This window comes from Pollicipes pollicipes, unplaced genomic scaffold, assembly GCF_011947565.3.
Source record: "Pollicipes pollicipes isolate AB1234 unplaced genomic scaffold, Ppol_2.1 Scaffold_5724;HRSCAF=6776_pilon_pilon_pilon, whole genome shotgun sequence".
NCBI classification, from domain to species: Eukaryota; Metazoa; Arthropoda; class Thecostraca; order Pollicipedomorpha; family Pollicipedidae; genus Pollicipes; species Pollicipes pollicipes.
Window position 1 is genome coordinate 29,415,274 of NW_023596746.1, and position 18,998 is coordinate 29,434,271.

Here is an 18,998-nt window from a genome sequence, read left to right on the forward strand (position 1 = left end):
GGCTCCGGGGTGGTCTCCCCACCCACGTCCCCGAACAGGCCATGGTCGTGCAAGTGGTGGTCGTGGTCGTGCGGCGCGGCGGTCGTCTCCGCTTCTGGCTCCGGGGTGGTCTCCCCACCCACGTCCCCGAACAGGCCATGGTCGTGCGAGTGGTGGTCATGATCGTGCGGCGCGGCGGTCGTTTCCGGTTCCGGTTCCGGGGTGGTCTCCCCGTCCACGTCCCCGAACAGGCCATGGTCGTGCAAGTGGTGGTCGTGGTCGTGCGGCGCGGCGGTCGTCCTCCGGCTCCGGCCCCGGGGTGGTCTCCCCGCCCACGTCCCCGAACAGGCCATGGTCGTGCAAGTGGTGGTCGTGGTCGTGCGGCCCGGCGGTCGTCTCCGCTTCTGGCTCCGGGGTGGTCTCCCCGCCCACGTCCCCGAACAGGCCATGGTCGTGCAAGTGGTGGTCGTGGTCGTGCGGCGCGGCGGTCGTCTCCGGCTCCGGCTCCGGGGTGGTCTCCCCGCCTACGTCCCCGAGCAGGCCATGGTCGTGCGAGTGGTGGTCGTGGTCGTGCGGCGCGGACTCCGTTGTGGTTTCCGTGTCGGCCCTCAGCCACGGGTGGTCCGTGAAGGGCCCGTCTGTCGGCTGCGGCTCCGGCTCGGCGGTGGTCGCGTCATCCGGGTGCTTCCACTGCTGGCCGTCCCACACCGTCACTACCGGCGGCACTGTGAGCGAAGAGACGACACCCGGTCAGCAGACGAAGGCGATCTACAACTCGCCATCGTGGCGCAGTTGGCGCGGCCTTCGACCACGGGCGCGTGCGAGGCCTTGGGTTCGATGCCCACTACCGGCCTAATTTTTGTCGACAACCGGTGTCGACTGACTGACTGACACACCAAAGGACGAAATATTTTAAATGCATTATTGCACATCCCAATTTTTACGCGCAGTGTGTGACCAAGCCTGGCGTGACCTTGGTATGGCCGGCGTGACCTGGCTGAGGCCGGCGTGATCTTCACAGGGCCTGAGGCGGCAGCCGTGATCTATTGTTGCGCGGTACTTCGCTCGGTCATTGATATCATTTTACTTTACACCTACGATAGGCTATGCTTACACCCTAGTGCTTAGTGGGTCCTTCTAATATACTAAAGATTAACACACCCTGCTCGAGAAAATGCTACGGAGATGAGCCACGCGACCGCTCGAACCCCTGCGACGACCGATCCGACAAACGGCATTGCGGAACGCTGAACTATCGCCCGCCGACCTGCATGCGCCAGCACAGTGCACTCGGTCGCAGACTGACCTCCGTGCAAATGCATGCATGTCTTGGCGTCGTCGCCAAGCTCCATGCCCTCGGGGCAGTGGCAGAGGAAGGCATTGTCGGCCGCCGAGAAGTAGCACTTGTGCGAGCAGCCCGACTCGCCGCTGGCACACAGGTCACGGAACGCTGGGGATCAGAGCACCGGGTCAGAGTCACAGGGCGGGCAGGAGGGGGGGGGGGGGACTGTCCAGCGTAGTGAGTCGCAACCAGACATGGGACACCAGCTGGACCCAACTCTGGACCAGGACGCCATCGAGGCCCTGTTCCAGACCAGGAAGCCAGGGGTTCAGCGCCGGCCCAGGACACCATCGAGGTCCTGTTCCACACCAGGACGCCAGGGGCTCAGCGCCAGACCAGGATACAATTAAGGCCCTGTTTCAGACCAGGACGCCAGGGGATCAGCGCCGGACCAGGACACCATCGAGGTTCTGTTCCAGACCGGGATGCCAGGGGATCAGTGCTGGACCAAGACACCATCGAGGTCCTGTTCCAGACCAGGACGCCAGGGGCTCAGCGCCGGACCAGGACACCATCCGGAGGCGGTTTCAGAAGAGCACACAGTCGAATGTCAGCTTTTGATGCTGCCGTCTGGTTAACCCAGCATCAGTGTGAAGTTTAGGTCCACAATATTGCCCGGCAGATTGTGTACTAGACATCGCCAGGTATTTGTTTCATATCGGACCACTGTTCCACGTCCACCACACCACAACATAATGGTCTCCATCACTGCATCACCCAGAAAGAGCTACAGTCGTTGGTATTCTCAAATATTCGTGAAAATCGCGACCAGACCACGGAAACAGGTGCCAAATTTAGCGATGCGTCAAACTTTTCGAAACGTGTTATGCCTAGCGGTAAGGCGAAAAAAACTGCAATATCAGGAAGAGCCACTCAAATCTGGCACCAGCGTCAACGCGCGCGTGTAGCATTATTCCTCCCATGATCCTTCCCTCCCGGCCTTCCCTCCAGCTCGGGGGCAGGCCCCCTGCCTCGGGCTGCGTACGTTCGACCATGATGTCGGAGACCGGGAAGCGGGCGCCGTGGTAGAGCCGACCCTCTGTGCTGGTGAAATAGTCCTCCAGGCGGTACTGCAGACGCTGCGCCACCTCCTCGGCGCTCAGCCCAGACACGTCCCCTGTGGTGATCTGGTAGTACACCACGATGCTGCCCGGCCTGGAGACGTGCCCTCCGCGTCACGTGACGGCTCCAGATCCAAGAAAATGAGTGATATTTTGCTACGTTAATTATGTTCAAGCTATGTTCATTATTCATTCATTACGTTGTTAACACGTTTAATCCGTATCACAAGTATCTCGAGCAAGCACGTGATTCTTTCAACCTCTCTGGGTTCCTTCTGGGTCTCATTCGTGTGAAGGCACGACTATTTCAATAGTGACGGGACAGAGAAGCTGCATGGGTCCAGGCGACGAAACTTCTGGCACGGCGTGAGCATCAGAGCAATCAGAGCACACGAGCGCGTCACGCTGACTCGAAGCTGAATAGATCATACGGCGTTCCCCCGACTGAAGTGGTTGTGTCCTTCAGGGACGAGAGCGCTGATTCTGGGTTCGTGCTGCTATTTCATGCGATCACCGAGGCCAGCTGTGCCGGGCATGTCCAGGCCTCTCACGCGTTGACAGCTGTCGATGACGGTTTTAAGCAGCAGCAAACGATGCAGTACACCTGATCATGTAACTCTTATGTTACAGTTCTAATCTCATATAAACCCCGCAGCGCCGCGAAGGGGAAGCAGGGCCGTTGCTAACGCCCCAGACGCGTCTCTTACCCGAACTTTCTGATCTTGATGCCGATCGGCCCCAGGTCGTCGCCCTCGGACCAATTGAAGCCCGAGAACGCCTCTGCCATCTGTCGGCGACGCGGAGAAGGTGAAAGGACGGGCGAGGCCTCTGACCGGCGTCAAGCCGGGTGGGCGAGGTGCGGCAAGGTATTACACGTCACAGAAACACAGTAATTAAGACTAAGCAAATTGACTGGGCGATGTGAGGGGAAAATTATCTTTACCGGTGTCACCCATCCAGTTTGTAATCAAAGCTACAAATTTGCGTATGGAAATCTTCAGGGTGGCGTACCTCCTTCCTGACTCTGACCATCATCTTGAGATAGTCGGAAGAGGTGTTGTCGTGCAGAGATTCGGGGAACTTCTCATCCAGTCGCAGCGATGCGTTGAACAGTGACGGAACTGAAAACGAGATTACGTTTTCGTTGTACAGCCGAAGGCTTCCGAGTTCATAGACAAAGCCGGGTCTCGGCACATCATGGAGGCTAAAGGAAACCAGTGATACTGATATAAGTCGCTTGGAACTCCCTGGGATGTCATGAAGAAGGCTTAAATTGGGTTCAGTACTTATTTTTCATTAACGCACTGACAGTTCTTACGTAAAGCTCCGACATCAACAACGTTCCCGTCTTCTCTGGAGCGCCACACTTCTTAACGCGCGAGCAGTTCAGTCATCTCTGTCCGGATGCGGAAGCGGCAGATGGAGCAGGATCCGGCACTTACCGAACTGCGGCTTAGCCGCATCCAGCTTCGGCGCGACGCCGAAGGGCACCGCTTCCTCGACCGGGTACGCCGTGGTCTCCGGCTCCGGCTCCGCCGTGGTCTCCGGCTCCGGCTCCGCAGTGGTCTCCGGCTCCGGCTCCGGAGTCGTCTCCGGATACTCCTCATTGAACAGCGACAGGAAATCGCCAGGCTCCGTCGTGGTCTCCGGCTCCGGCTCCGGCGTGGTCTCCGGCTCCGGCTCCGGGGTGGTCGTCTCGCCGTGCTCGTGCACCGAGTGGTCCACCAGTCCGAACCAGTCGTCGTGGCCCAGAGGCGTCGCCGTGGTCTCCGGCTCCGCCTGTGGGGTGGTCTCCTCGCCCATGTCCCCGAACAGACCATGGTCGTGGAAGTGGTGATCGTGGTCGTGGTCGTGGTCGTGGTCGTGGTCGTGGTCGTGCGGCGCGGCGGTCGTCTCCGGCTCCGGTTCGGGGGTGGTCTCCGTGCCTTCGTGAATCCACGCATGGTCCACGTTGTATGTGGTGTCTGGATGCAGCGACGGCTCCAGTACCGGGTCCTCGATGTGGTGGATGTCGGGATGCATCTCCTGGATGGCTGGTGCTGCCGTGCGACAGGAAACATCTCATTACATCAGCTGAATATCTTCACCGAAGTCTTGAAAATCAGGTGTAATTTCCCAGATATGTGCATGCAATTAAGTAGACGCATTACAATAACCTGCGCCTTTAGTCTACCTAAACTGCCTTACGGCAACTTAGGACCATCACGCACAGGACCAACAGGCTGCACCAGAACCAGGTCAACAGTTCTGGCAAGGGATAAGTGCACTTTTGTCCGTTCCAAGCCAGTCACCTCTTGCAGCGGCGACTCCAAGACCCCGCCGGTCGCTCACCTGCGAACACGCAGTTCTTGAGGTCGTCACCGATCTCCATGCCGGCCGGGCAGAGACAGACGAACTCCAGGCTCGTGAAGGAGAAGTTGCACTCATGAGAGCAGCCGGACTGACCCATGGCGCACAGGTCCTCCATCGCTGCGGCGGGACAGGCGCGCTCGTCAGCGCACGGCACGCGCCAAGCGAGCGAGCACAGCGCAACGGTCCGACATGTCCTAACTCGCACACCTCGATACCCGTCACTGGCTCGATAGCGACGCCCACTACGGGGAAATGTGAGTCACAGCGAGGCTTTTGTCCGAAGTTGAGCATCGCGCCCGACGCCTGTCCGGCCCGTCGCCTGCTCGGATTACTCGCTTTCAGAAGTGCTCGAAGGCAAACCACTGTTCCGTCAACTCAGGCTCGACATCTGTCAGTAAGCGCCGCGGGCCCGGCACACGCCGTCGCCGCGCGTGATCCGGCCGGCGGCGGCGGCGCCACTGACGTTTGATGAGGATCTCGGACGCGGGCAGCTGCCCAGCGGTCAGGTACTGCTCGAGACGACGCTCCAGGCGGCGGCTCGCCTCCGCCGGCGACACCGACTGCACGTGGTCCGCCGCCACGTCGTAGTCGACCATCACGCTGCCGGGGCTGCGGACGACGGGCGCGTCACGGAAGGGACGTGGCGCGCGCGGGCGTCGCAGGAGATCGCGGAATGCCACGGCGTCCCAGCGCACGTCGCGGTAGGCAATGGCGCCTCCCAATGCGGCCATTGGTCTCGGTACTCCACGGCAGCCGGGAGGCATTGCTAAAGGTCACGGTAGTTCGCAGCACCCAGGGCACGTTGGTGTAGAATCACCATAGAGGGTACGTTCGAATGCAGCTGCAACGGTGGCTTGCAGTGTTCGCTGAGATGAAGTTAGCAAACTGCAAACGTAGTCACGAGCTATTCACGGAATTCTTAATCCCACGACTGAGACATTTATCATGGTCTTGCAAGTTAACAATAGGTAAGTGACGTCACGACCTGCTCACCGGGCTCAAACCACCGCAGGCTTCGTTGGTTTGGTGAGAACTACGGATGTTTGGCTAGCAAGTGCACATTAAACTCAAACAAAATCCTTTTCAATGGCTGGATTTCTCCGCAATAGGGGCGTCTCACTGGCACGCAACCGCCTGCAGTGCCCTCGGGCTGCTCTGGGTCGGAGGACACTCACCTGAAGCTGTTGACCTGAGTGCGGATCGTGCCGAGGTCACTGCCCTCAGGCCAGTTGTACACCGAGTACGCCTCGTCAAGCTGCGGTGGGAGGACACGGATTAGTGCGGCGCGAAGCCTGGGGATGAGATGACCAACAGAGTGCCTGTAAGTAGCCAAGCACGCCATGAGCCATTGGACATGTCGTTCTGGTAGCAAAACTTAGAAGCATTGTGGTTTTATCTTCGGCGTAAACACATTAAATGTCGCAAGAAATGACGAATGAATGCGCATACAAGGGCATGACATCAGCAGAGAACATTATGCGAGCCGTTACCTGATCCTCGACTGTTCTCTTCATTTGCATGAATTCTGGAGAAGTCTTGTCATAGAGAGCGTCTCTGAATTCTTCATTCAGCCGTAAGGACCCAGAAAACACAGAGTCGACTGCAAAGGCAGAGTGATCAACGTCGTACCATACGATGCCATGGCGAATTACCGCTGATTTCGATGCCCTTGAACACTACCGCAGCCTTGATTGTGAAAACTTGAGCTGTTATATGATAGAATCCAAAAGAACGACCCTGAGCACATGGCTGGCAAACGTGTAACTGCTCACTTTTGGAGGGGCAAATGGGCTGTAGCGGTTCTGAATGTGTGAGTATTGTGAGTGATTACTGTTGTCTATTGTATACTAGTTTCATCCGCTCCCCCAATGTTCCACCGGCTTCAACACACCTATTGGTGTGCTTGGTGGAGGTGGGGGCGTATCAGAAGTTGCGGCGCCCCCGCCAGATGGCTCCACGTTCGCTATGGCTTGGGTATCTCCGTTGACGGTAGTGTCGTTCCCGGCAGCTTCGTCGCTTGAAAACACTCCAGCTGTGGAAAAGACCGGTTTAGGTTATTCGGATCAGTGAATGCTTAGTTCTCCTGCGGTTGAACATGCTCACCAGCCCGGAGAGCATGGCATATGCCTGCAGTGTCATTAAGGAATAGCACCTAACTGGCAAAGTCAATCTGCAAAGACTATAAACTCGCATTATAAAACCACGTTTTAAATAGTGGATACAGCTCCTTCCTCGCAACTAAAAGGGAACATTCGGATATGAGAGGCAACCCGACCTGAGATGGTATTTCTGAAGGCAAATATGTGAAAACCGTGATCATTCTCTTGAAAACAACTGGGATCAATCTTGTGATCAGTCTCGGGCGGCAGCCTGTCTAGCAAACTCAAGGACATAGTCCCCCGCCCTTTGCACATTGGTTACACCAGTAACCCAAGTCCAGCACAGATATTACAGTGGAGGAAAGGCGCGGTGGAACGGTGCACCAGCTACAGTACAGCATGTGTCTTATTACCTCGAGTCCCCCCCCCCCCCCCCCACCGGTGAGCCCGTGATGCAATCACTGTTGTCTCGGTGACGATCATTGATTGCCTTGCTGATGACCGAATCCCAGTACCAGCACATCTCCCGTGCTCGCAAGTTTTAGTATTGTGACAACATGATCGTGTTTGATCTGCCAGGGTACGTCCGAAACAGTGGATGAACCACTATTTGGAAATCGTGAATCGCCCTTAGTTTCATATTGTTTCGTTCTGCACATCCCGCCATCTCCGCAGAACGATAGTCTTTATGCTACCCCCATGGAGTATATTGCTCACTCGCGGCCCCCCTCGCTCCGGTCTCCATGCCTGCGGAAATATCTCACGTAATTCGAAGAGCTGATATCTAACGGATGGTAGTCCGGTCCCACGTACAATCCACATTCCTTGCAATTCGCCTTCTCGTTGTCTCAAATCAATAACATTGTTTGGACAGGATTTGAACTAAACGGTCCTGTTTTCCACCAGCCCATCCTTGCAAGCACGCTCAGCTCCCCCTCTTCGTCACAGTTCAGGGACGTTGCACCCCCACCGCACAGTCGGAGGCCCCGCCCCGCTGGCTCCACCGCTGACCGAACCCGGAGGCGGCCGTGCGCCGGCCGGCCGGCTGCGAGCCGCTTCGTCAGCGACCCTGACGGCGGACGGAGCGGCGCCGGCGGCCGTGCCTGGCACGGCGCCGCTCCGGCCGGCCGGTGACGGTGGTCACAAGACGCGCCGACCCATCCCCGGCCGGCCGCCGCTGTCGGCTGCAGGCGGCTGGTCGGCGGCCGGCCGCGGACCAGCTGGAGCAGCCGCCGCCGGCCCGGTATAGGGGGAGTCGGAGAAAGTGGCGCGCGCGCGCACCGGGGACCGGTGTGCAGCGGTGGGGGAGCCTGGAGAAAGTGGCGGCAGGCTATGGGGTCTGGCGAGGGGCGGCGAGTGGCCGTTGACTGGGGGTGTGGCTGAAGCGTCGGCTCAGCCGGGCACTCTGTCGCCTAGGCCAATTACATGCACGGGCAATGCGCTTAGCCACGGGGCCACTGTCACACCGCATGCCATCCGGTAAAGCCGATCTATGCCAAGGCACTTCATGCCTGCCTCCGAATTCGTAGCCGTGTGCAAACAGGATGAAAGGAGGAGCTCAGAGGACCGCTACCTATTGGTGGTGAAAGTGGGCATTGACCATCTGACGGTGCACAAAAAATGAATTCAAACAGTGCAGTTGCCGTATCCTTCTTAAAGGCTTACACCGCTGCTGTTCGGGGCGACAAACCGGTCGGCAATGTGCCACCGGCGCAGGCATCACGCCAGTGGACGCAGACTATAGTTAAGAAAACTAGCTTGCCGTGTTTTACGGTTGCTGCTGTTTTGAAACGGATTTCATGGAATCCCCCGTCGTCCCGTCTGTCTCAAAGAACATGGAATACCTGCATCGTGAACAGCACACACGAATGTGACACGTCTGGCGTTCGCGTGGGAACTTCAGCTATAGCGCTCAGACAAAGTTGCCGCTGTGCGTGACCAGCAATTCTGGACCTTGAACTGTATGAGACTCCGTTTCAATGGTGCAACACTCCACATGATATTTTGTGCAGGCATTATTTCATTATTTGAGGGAATATCTACAAAATCACAAACGGAACTATGCTGAACACCTATGTTCCATGAACACCAAATGTGAGCTATGCATGCCGCTGAGCTGCTGTGCTGTGCTTTTGAGCTGTATGTGACCTCATCAGCACACTGTAACACATTCCACTGAATTTAGCAAAGTGAAATCATGAATTCTGCAACCTTTCGGCACTGTTTTCCTCCCTTATACCCCTGCGTTCACGATCCTACATGACCACACCCACGCGGCGCCAGCAAGAGCGGTTCTCCTGTGTGACCTCTCTAAACCCTCCTCGAGAGCCGCACCGCGGAGACACGCGGACGCGAGCCGCGCGCGCGTCGGCCGACTCGCGGCCGTGGATCGTGATCCCACCAGCGAAACCCGCCGCGTCCGCCGCTCACGACAAACCGCCGCGCACTCACTCGACAGCAGGATGATGAAGATGATGACGGTGAGCACGACAGCCAGGATGCCGCCCCAGCATATCCAGCGCTGCTTGGCGGTGCCCTCGCGGCCGCCCGGGTAGTACTTCTCGCCCCTGGATAACAGCGACGAGGTCAGTGTCAGCCGTGCCAGCAAACTGTGGAGTACGGGACAGTGTCAGGCGGGAGTGGTGTGGGCGTCCGTGGAGTACGGGGCAGCGTCAGGCGGGAGTGGTGCGCGCGTCTGTGGAGTTCGGGGCAGTGTCAGGCGGGAGTGGTGCGCGCGTCTGTGGAGCAGCGTCAGGCGGGAGTGGTGCGCGCGTCCGTGGAGTACGGGGCAGAGTCATGCGGGAGTGGTGCGCGCGTCTGTGGAGTTCGGGGCAGCATCAGGCGGGAGTGGTGCGCGCGTCTGTCGTGGGCCGCTCGGCGCGTAACCACGGTGAACGCGGGCGGCGGAAGGCGTGTTTTTGGTGCTAGACGTTGTTCGCTTTACCTTAACTGAATATCTCAATACGGCTGATGTTGTGAAATCACCGCTTTTTTGTAATTGCTCAACAAGAAGAGCACATACTTCACCTTTCGTGCTGTTCCGAGACACCATGGTAAAGTATGTACGGTGTCAGTCACGACAGAGGGGAAAAGGGCCTCCAAAAAAGTTAGGGATTGCTGGTATGTTTCCCAGCGCAGTGGATCTATGCTCTGCGGAACAAACAAGCCAGCTCAAGGTTTCATATGAACGCCGTCCACGCATCTATGAACAGGTGTATTCAGAAACCGAAGCTCGCTCAAAGGCTGCTGGAGGTCACACGGTCTCCTCTGTCGCGTGTCGTGACCGGACCACTGCACCACAACAAGGCTGGCGCGTCACCTGTCTGGCGTGTCGGTCATGCCGATAGCGACCTCAAGGTCAACCCGACGTGGAACGCGACGTGATTGGCTCGTCAGAACATCACCAATAAAAGCTGTCATGTAGATGGGCTGCCTCGTCCGGCTTTCGAAAATTAGCAAAAATCTTAAGCAACTGTCGATCTAAAGACCGAATGTCATTAAAAATCGTGACGTCTCAAAGCGGGCTTTCAAGGCTTGTGTGCATGCTGGATGAATCATGCGTAGAGCGAACATTTCATGTCATACAGAGCATTCTGTCTGACGATGACGATGACCGATGAAAGATACTGGCAATAGCCTGCAAGCCATTTGACATTTGAAACACCAAGTACTAGCCGTAAGCACTCCAAGAACATAGAACGTAGAGCGAACATTTCATGTCATACAGAGCATTCCGTCTGACGATGACGATGACCGATGAAAGATACTGGCAATAGCCTGCAAGCCATTTGACATTTGAAACGCCAAGTACTAGCCGTATGCACTCCAAGACATCAGCATATGTTCAGGGGCTCAACTTTGGAGACCCCGACATTTGCACACATGCTTAGCCTAGCGCGTGGCACCGTCCCCGCGCGATAGACTCGCCGAACACGGACCCCGACCGGCGCCCCTAGTGATCCTGACTCCTGCCCTTCAGCTCCCAAGCAGCAAGCGTGACCGATGCCGTGCAGGGCCATGCAGATGGGCTCGTGCAGTACTGGCCCCGCCGCGCTGCGCAGTTACGGCGCGACAAGCGGTCCAGTGGCGCGAGCGCGGCGCGGTCCGAGCGGCGCCGCGTGCTCGTGCCGCGCGGCCCATGTCGCTAGGAGCAACGCGCAGCCGGCAGCTCTCCCGCGCCGGCGCTAAGCCGTCAGATCCGGCTCCGGGCTCGACCAGGCCTCGGAACTTCCCGGCGAGCAGCGGTGCTCGCCGCCGCCTCCCGAGCCGTCAGCACGAGAGGCCACCGCCGCCGCATCGCTTCTGGGATCTCCCGCCACGCTGAGACCCGCGCTCCGGTGGAAGGTCACCTGACTGGCAATGATGACATTGCAAGAGGAAGCCATTCGTGCGTCGGCAAAGCAGCAACGAAATAGCTTGATTACCTCATTCTCCCCCCCCCCCCCCCCTCCTCTCTAGCGGGCTGCGATGGTCCAATATCGGCGTGGTGCAATCTGGATACAGCAGTGCGCTGTGCTGCTCATACCAAACTGTCCAGAATTCGCCGTCCCATCAGGATCGGTAGCCCTGTGCCATGCTGGGACCTGGCCAGGCCCCTGACCAGCAGCCAAAGGTCACATTCTGAACTGGTCGGCCAGCCCATGCACGGTCACGCTTCAGAATGCAGTCAAACCCAGTTCGTTGGCCAGAGGCCTCGGTCACCGGCCTCAGATTCGCCCACAGTCGCCGTGGTCGGACCGGAAGCGCCTCGTTGGTGGCCGCGGCGCCGCGGGGCGCTGATGCACTCCTGACCGTGGCCAGCGCGGCGCACAGGCCGGCCAGCCCAGCCGCAGAGCTGGGATGGACTCGCCCCGAACTGGCCCGGCCAATCCGGTTGGTGAGGCATCGGCCGCAAATTCGCTGCCATCGGCCGGGCGGCGACGGCCCCCTCGCAGTGTGCCCGGCACCAGCCGACACTGCAACTCGCCTCCCCCTCCCCGCCCACGCCCCCTCCCCCGCACCCGGCTCGTGCGGGAGTCGTGTGGCGAGACAAAGCCATGCGAAGGCGCCGGAAGCGGGGCGCGGTGACCGGGCTGGTCCGCTCCGGCGCACTGCAGACGCAACGGGCGATTCGGTTGGAAAGCCCGCAGAACGCTGCAGGCGACCGCCGCCTGGCGAGACGTGAGCTTCCCGGGGGCTAATACGCTGGTGCGAAGCGCGGGCGTGTCTTGGAAGAGTGCATGTATGCCGGCGCAACGCCGGCCACCCTGGAGGCCAGGAGTGATAAGCCAGCAAGCTGACAGTTCGCGCCAGCGCTGTGGGGCATCGGGGTCGTATGCGTGGGAACAAACCGCGTGGTCAGGCTCGCTCCTCCGCCCATACCCCGCCCCGCGTGCTTTTTGGGGAAGTTTAGCTTGACCCCTTGGTGTTGCGCGGACGAATGACTTAAATGGTGGCTGTCACCACTTCGGGTTCAGTTTCGGGGGCGCTTTTTTGTTCCTGGTTGTGTCGTTGACCAATGTGGGAGCGTCCGTTTCGATCGCCTGCATAATTGATTCTTCAAGTCGATGCTTCATCAAATGCGGCTTCGATATTCCTCCGTACCTCACCGCGAGGAGCGCAGGCGGGCCAGGAACATATTCCACGAAATATCGAGCGTTCCACACTTGAACGAACCTGGCATGGACGTTAACAGTAATTACCTGTTCAATACCGTTGCCTGATAACTAGCAACTAAGTCTAGGTCCCACGATATACTGATCGCAGACAGTGGCCAGCCGTCGGCGAGCCAGGAAAGCGCGCACGAGATTACGTGACTCTGAAGGTCCACTCGCATGCTAGCGAAGCTAAATGGGTGTTCTTGAATTCCTTTCGGCACATCATCAGATCTCAGGCAGCGGAGACTCAATCCCTCGCCAACCCGCCCCTTCCCATGGCCGACTTGATGTCCCTGCAGTTGGTCAAGAGTGATCTCGAGCTATGGCCATATTCCGCCGCCTCTGGTGTCGCTGTTGCCTGGCCACACCGGGAGCGTGGGGACCAGCTCTCTGCTTTCCCCGGGATCGGTCAACAAACCACTCGGCGCGGCTCGCGACATATTTTCACCGTCCCCAATACATAGAGCTTGAGCAGAGCTCGATGTCAAAGCAAGGCAGCAGCGCAGCTCATGATTTCGCCAGCCGCTTCCCAGCTCGTCGGACCGGTTGGTTACGTCATCATTCGCTCAGCTGGCGGACGGTCACCTGACGCGGTCAGCTGAGCATACGGGACGGCACGGGGATGGAGCTCGTGACGTCAGAGAAGCCAGCAGCGACGAACCGACGCTGTGGCGACCTTCTGTGGCCAGGTATCGCCCGGATTAAATCAGCACACGAAGGCGGCGCGCCCGTGGGGTAGCGCCATGTTTGGCTCCAGTTTCACAGTCGCGCTCCGAGCCCTGGAGGTACACCATCAGAGACGAGCTCTTGCAGCAGACAGCACCATAGATATACTCCAAATGCAAGAGACACCTGAGCTAAGAGGAGAAACCTGTCTGGTGCAAAGAGCATTGACACATCTGTGACGTAGACACACTTTTGGAAACCTTGGCATCGGAGCAGTGTGCAGAAGCAAAGGTTGGCGTCCACAAAAAAATCACGGGCCATGCGGAGGAATATGGTGATTCCCTTTGCGGATTAAACGCGGATGGAGATGGTCGAGTTTTGTAGAGTGCCGCGTTGCTGAGCTTGGAAGATCGGGGCTCGGCAGGCTAACAATCATAGCAGTGCGCGGAAGGCTCTGACTGAATCGTGCCGGGGGAATGTCTATCAATCGAGCGTCGTGCAAGGCGTCAGGAAAGTGCGCGCGTCATGAGAGACCTTGCCCGCCTGAGTGTCCAAAGCTGTCATCACTTTACCCGTCCAGTCAGCTTTTTCTATGACGATTCGTCGGCTGCCCTCTTTCGGCACACCATTTTCATTACGTCTAACTTCGGTGAAAGTGTGATGAAGAATTTCGTGTCACGCTGCCTCAGCCAGCATGGTCATTTACTGCTGCTCTAGGTCTGTTACCGAGCCGAGCCTGCCCCCGGCATGGGCCGCCTGTCGCCGCACACACACGCCCTCTGCCCTCCCCGTGAAGCGCTGAGAATCTCGACCAGACGGCCCTCGGTCCGGTCCCGCCATTGCACGCCTGCATCGCTCCGGAGACCAGCCGGCGCGCGAACGGGCCGAGCCGCGGACGGCGCCGGCCCCAGCGCGGCCGCCGCGCCGGCCGCGCTGCTGCCCGCCACCCGAAGACCGGTTGGTCTGGTACCCGGCCGGATCATGAGGATTTTTGGCGGCGGCGCAAAGCCGTGGACCGGCCGGCGCCGGCCGGTGCCGTCGGCCGCCTCCCCGCGCGTCATACCAGCACCGCCGCCGGCAGGCCCGGCATCGATCGGGCCGGCGCAGCCCCTCGCCGCAGGGGTCCGCTCTGCACGTGCATCTGATGGTTACCGGGCGGCTCGAGCGTCCGCAGGTCGAGCGGGCCAGTCCTCCGGGGACGACGCCGCCACGTATTTATGTAGTGATGCAAATGCGAGCGCCTAATCTGGCTGTGGGGATCGGCGCTGCAGCGCAAGCGTTCGAAAGCAGGGAATTTCAAAGTCAAATAAAGGCAATAGGCATGTTACTGAGCGGCCGAGCTCTACTGATTCTCAAAATCGAGCCGGTGTTGGGGACTGCCAAGGTCGAGACACCGTCGCGAGTCCCGAGAGGCGTCAGTGATAGCGCAAGAGGCACGTACGCAGCGCTACATGGAGGATGTGGTCTGGAAACCAGCACCCAGGCCACGCAGCCAATTAGGACTAATGACGCTCCAAATGATCAGCCTTCGCCGCTAGCGGTATGCGGCAAGAGCATGCAGTGACAAAACCGGTTTCTAGGCGAGCGCCCCTCACCATGCAGCGACGACAGAGCAGACGAGGACCAGCCGTGAGGCCGCACTCCGTCTGCCGCCAGCTCCCCAACTTTTGGTTTCGTTGGCCTTCTCGTTTACGCAGAATGAGTGAAAGCGAAACGAGCAGCGCCCAGCCGTCCGCACGTAAGCTGACGCAGCCGTTTTTTTCTCCCTTCAGCAGCTCACACTTCTCTCCACGCCTGCCATTTCAATGCCTGCCCGGAGCGATAGCCTGACAGGTTGGCGCACCGGGGGCCGCGCCGTAATCTCGCGGCTCAGCCCCAGCGGTGGCGGCGGCGGCCCGAGCCACGTCTGCGCTCCCCGACCGGTGACCAGGTCAAGGTCAGTCGGGAGGTGCCGTGACTCGCCGGCCTGATTAAAGACGCCCCGGCGGCGACGGCGGCGTCGATTCACATCTGGCCTCGCGCCCCCCCTCCGCTTCAGTCGCGGGTCGGCCCATGTCTGGCACGCACCCGAGGTGCGTCATCGCAGGCCACGGGCGAGCGACAATCGATCACGATCAGCGGCGTGACAGCCATTAACACGGAGGGTTTCGGTGCGACACAGCCCTTAAAAAGTAATGTACTTGCTTTCCTTAACACGCATTTCTGGGTCGCATGTAGATGGAGACGGCGCCAAGACTCGACTTCACTGCTAGAAGAGTGACGCTGCGTTTAAGCTGGTCTACCAGACAAGGATCGGCCAAAGAAAAATATTTACAGAGATGTGTAAGTGCCAAAATTTTCAAGGAAACAATCACCAGTTTCGCACCGTGCTCATGGCAGAAAAATGGCTAGTTAGGACGCGTCGTAGCTTCATCCGCATAAAAAGCCGTCCGCCATAGTCCTTTGTTTTTCTCGGCTCGACACGGTCTTTCCTCGAGCAGTGCCCGGTTTTTCACGAGTCTCCACGGCGGGCCGCAGACCCCGCCCAACCGCCAGCCTCAGCGTCGGCTAGGGTCACGCTCAGGTCCCTTCGAGCATCCCTCGCAGCCGCGCTGACTAGGCGGATCGATTCTGCACTCTCACTGCGTCGGCTTCGACGCAACCAGGCCGCACTTCGCCATGTCTGGCGAGGTCACCGTTGCACTCATGCCCCCCCCTCGCTTGGCCGGCTCCTGCAGCGTGCCTCGGCTGGCGTGACCCGAGGGCGCCCCGTCGACCCACAAGGCCTGGCGTGGCGTGCACGGCCGGTTGCAGTTGACCGCGCGATGCCAGCTGACCACTTTCCCAGCCGGCGATGGCCGCTCTCGTCGGTCGGCGTCGCGGGTGGGCCCGTGCTCCAGCGGCCGGCACGTCTACACCCGCCTCCATTCGGGCGAAGCGAGCCGGTTAATACCTGCCGCGCTCGATCGGAGTGGCCGAGCGATCAGTGAAAACGACACCGCGCCGTCGACCAAGCGTGAGCGTAAATAAATCGGTCCGTTCAGAGAATAACGACACGGGAACTGCCAGGTTTTGGCCGGTGGTGCCAGTTGCCGACAAGATTGTCACCCACGGTGCGCTATTTACCGCCGTTCAGACCTCGCGCTGGTGTAGCACACATTGACGAGCCGGTCTTTAGAGCACCGTTTGATTTAGACGGACGACGCCCGCTGAGGAACGCTGATCACGAGCGGGTTCCAACACGCCTCCAGCGGCGAGCAAGAGCAGCCAGAGCACGCGCCCCACAGAGGCGCCATGGCCGGCCCTCCCTGCGTCACGGCCGGACCTTCAGCGCGCCTCCGAACATCGGTCGCTGGCCCGCGCAAAAACGCCCACCTCCGACCGCCACCAGCCGCGGGAAGGCGCATCTGTTTAGCGGGGACGAGCCGTGAGTGGCCGGCAAAAAACGGCCGGCGGCGCCCCGTATAGCGCGGCTCGGGAAGGCGGGACGTCTCGCGGACACCGCGTACATCAGACGGCCCGACTTTTTGTGGGTCTACCGTGGCAATGGGGTCCGCGCGCCCGCCAGCCGGCCAGCAACGGGTGACCAAATAGGAAGGGACCGACCGAGACAGAGCGTCGGAGGAGCGTGCACGTGCAGGATTAAAAGGCAACGGGCCGAGGTTCGGTGAGTGGACAAAAGGCTATAAAAACGAAAAGGTAATGCCGGGTTCCTCCACTGAGCTGGCGTAAGGTTCGGGTTTTTCCGCCGTCAGTTATTATTCATACACACATGTCATAGGCAAGTCTTGATAACTGCATCCTCATCAAATTGCGAGAACAAATTAAATTGAAAAAAGAGATGTGGTGGAGAGCAGACAACTGGACAAACTCGGGATAAAAAAATACTCAAAGTGATCAAGGAACACAACAAAAAATGTGAATAAAACTTTCATCTCTACGCCATCGCCACTTCGTGCGGGCGTCGCCACATGGCACACAGCGCTGAGCTGTGGGACTGACCTGACCATCTTCCGGTGCGTCTTGTTCTGGCCACCCTCGCCATCGTCGTGATACGTCACGTCGATGGCGGCGTCCTTGCTTTTGATGTCGGCGCCGTTGCCGTTCTTCTCGGGCGTCATGGTGACCAGCTCGAGATTGACGGCCTCGTGGTCCTTCTTGGCGCCGTTGCGCGCCTGGTTGGCGGCCACCTCATCGTTGCTCGCCTGGTTGACGTTGAGGCGGGCCGTGCCGCCAGCTTTGTCGTCATCCTCGAACACAGGGTTGTCGAAGCCCTTGACGGTCACGTCGTCGGGCGTCTCGGCCATCATGGCGTCGCAGTTCTGGTTGAGGTCGGGGCGCAGCGAGAGGCGCGGCGCGGGCAGAGGCGGGCGGACGGCGACGCTGCGGGGCCGGCCGGGCGGGGCGTGCGGCGGCGGAGGAGGCTCCGGCGGCCACGGCTCCTGCGGGCGGACGGACGCGGCGCGTCAGCGGAGGGGCGCCGGCTCACCTGGCCGCGCGTCAGCTGGCCGTCAGGGCGCTGAGCCGCCGCTCGCCGACCCAGTCACCATCACGGCAGCTCACCACGGCACGGTCACTCACCACAAGCCAGGCGCATGCCACGGCATCATCCGCCCATAACTCACTCAAAGGCTACGTCATCATGTCACCACATGGCGGCACCGGTCATCACACCATTCACAACTCACCGCTGCTAGTCTCCACGGAGAAACGCAGCACCAGATCACCAAAGCCCGTCAATCTTACAACCTTCGACGGCGCCGACCAATGCTGCGGTGGGCAGCTCGTCGGCGCGCTGCGCGGGCCACGACTGACCCTGCTAAGCCCTCCGGCGCCCGGCGGTCGCCACCGATCAACCGGCACGCGCGATCCACTCGGCGGCGTGCGGCGCGGCACGCGAACGACTCGTCCAGCTCGACTCGACTCGACCCGACCACGCGTCATCGGGCCTGCCAGCCGCCTCAGGACCGGCGGCGCGACCTTGTACGAGCCGCCGACATGTTGCTGCGTCGCCATAGCAACGTGCGGCGCGAACAAACAACGGCCCGTGCCTGTCCATGGCATCGACCAGTGAATATGTCGCGGGTAAAATGCCAGCGCCACCTGTCGGCCGCCGGCCCGTGAGTCGTTTCTCGATCAATGTTCGTCACGTGACGGACGGCGGGTCACGTGGGGAGTTTCTGCGCCGCAAACGTCCACTCAGCGGCCTCGCTTGGCTTCGATTAGTAAAGGCAATTAAAATGGTGGCGCGGCCGCAAACAACGCACGCCAGGGAGTGGCGAACTGCACGTGATGGCCTGCCTCCGGTGACGGCACGCTGTTGCGACAAAACTGGTTTGAACCGGTCCGAGCAAAATTGGCTGCCAGAGTCCTACATATGGCACTTACTCAGCACTGCTTTCACGACGCAGGGCTGTAATTTTGTAAAGTACGTCGAGTTTTCAACAAGTTGATTGGGCTAAACTGGGTCCAAACTAAAAAAAAACTGATTTCTCCTGGGATTTGGCCTCATTCCGTTTCAAGGTTGGAAGACTAGAGCGCCTCCCCCTCCCCAACAAGTGAAAAGGGAACTACATCCTAGGCTGATGTGCAATGTTCGTAATTATATATATATATATATATATATATATATATATATATATATATATATATATACTCTTCTTACCGTATGACTGTGTGTAGTTGTGTGCTGTATGCAAGCGGCAAAACGTATTGTTTAGCATGCATCCTAAGACAGCTTGCTCCTGGCATCCCAAGCCTACCAGCCAAATATCTAGTGCCACTCCGGATTACCTGACCATTTCGTATCCGGTCTTTCGTCAGGCACGATTTCTGAGCGATCTGTTTCGTGCCACACAGTTCCAGGGTCAGGTCGCTCGGTGCC

General features: G+C 59.2%; 1 protein-coding gene across 1 annotated transcript; it reads right to left on the bottom strand.

The window, feature by feature from the left end:
- Positions 1-35: 35 nt before the first annotated feature.
- On the bottom strand, positions 36-17,516 carry LOC119103840 (uncharacterized). Its single transcript, XM_037227504.1, has 13 exons — positions 17,117-17,516; positions 9,285-9,400; positions 6,626-6,766; positions 6,225-6,334; positions 5,910-5,989; positions 5,198-5,343; positions 4,714-4,851; positions 3,825-4,421; positions 3,394-3,503; positions 3,090-3,169; positions 2,307-2,476; positions 1,286-1,429; positions 36-704 (listed from the first exon to the last, which is right to left on the bottom strand). Exons 1-13 carry the CDS (start codon positions 17,422-17,424, stop codon positions 157-159), a joined length of 2,688 nt encoding a protein of 895 aa, XP_037083399.1. The 5' UTR covers positions 17,425-17,516; the 3' UTR covers positions 36-156.
- Between the last annotated feature and the right edge of the window lie 1,482 nt (positions 17,517-18,998).

What these genes read in the sequence shown, in the direction of transcription:
- LOC119103840 (XM_037227504.1), bottom strand. Translation starts at nt 17,424, where the DNA reads ATGATGGCCGAGACGCCCGACGACGTGACCGTCAAGGGCTTCGACAAC. An exon ending in AGAGAACAGTCGAGGATCAG is followed by an intron (nt 5,990 to 6,224) that starts GTAACGGCTCGC and finishes CTCCCACCGCAG; the next exon opens with CTTGACGAGGCGTACTCGGT. An exon ending in ATGCATGCATTTGCACGGAG is followed by an intron (nt 705 to 1,285) that starts GTCAGTCTGCGA and finishes CTTCGCTCACAG; the next exon opens with TGCCGCCGGTAGTGACGGTG.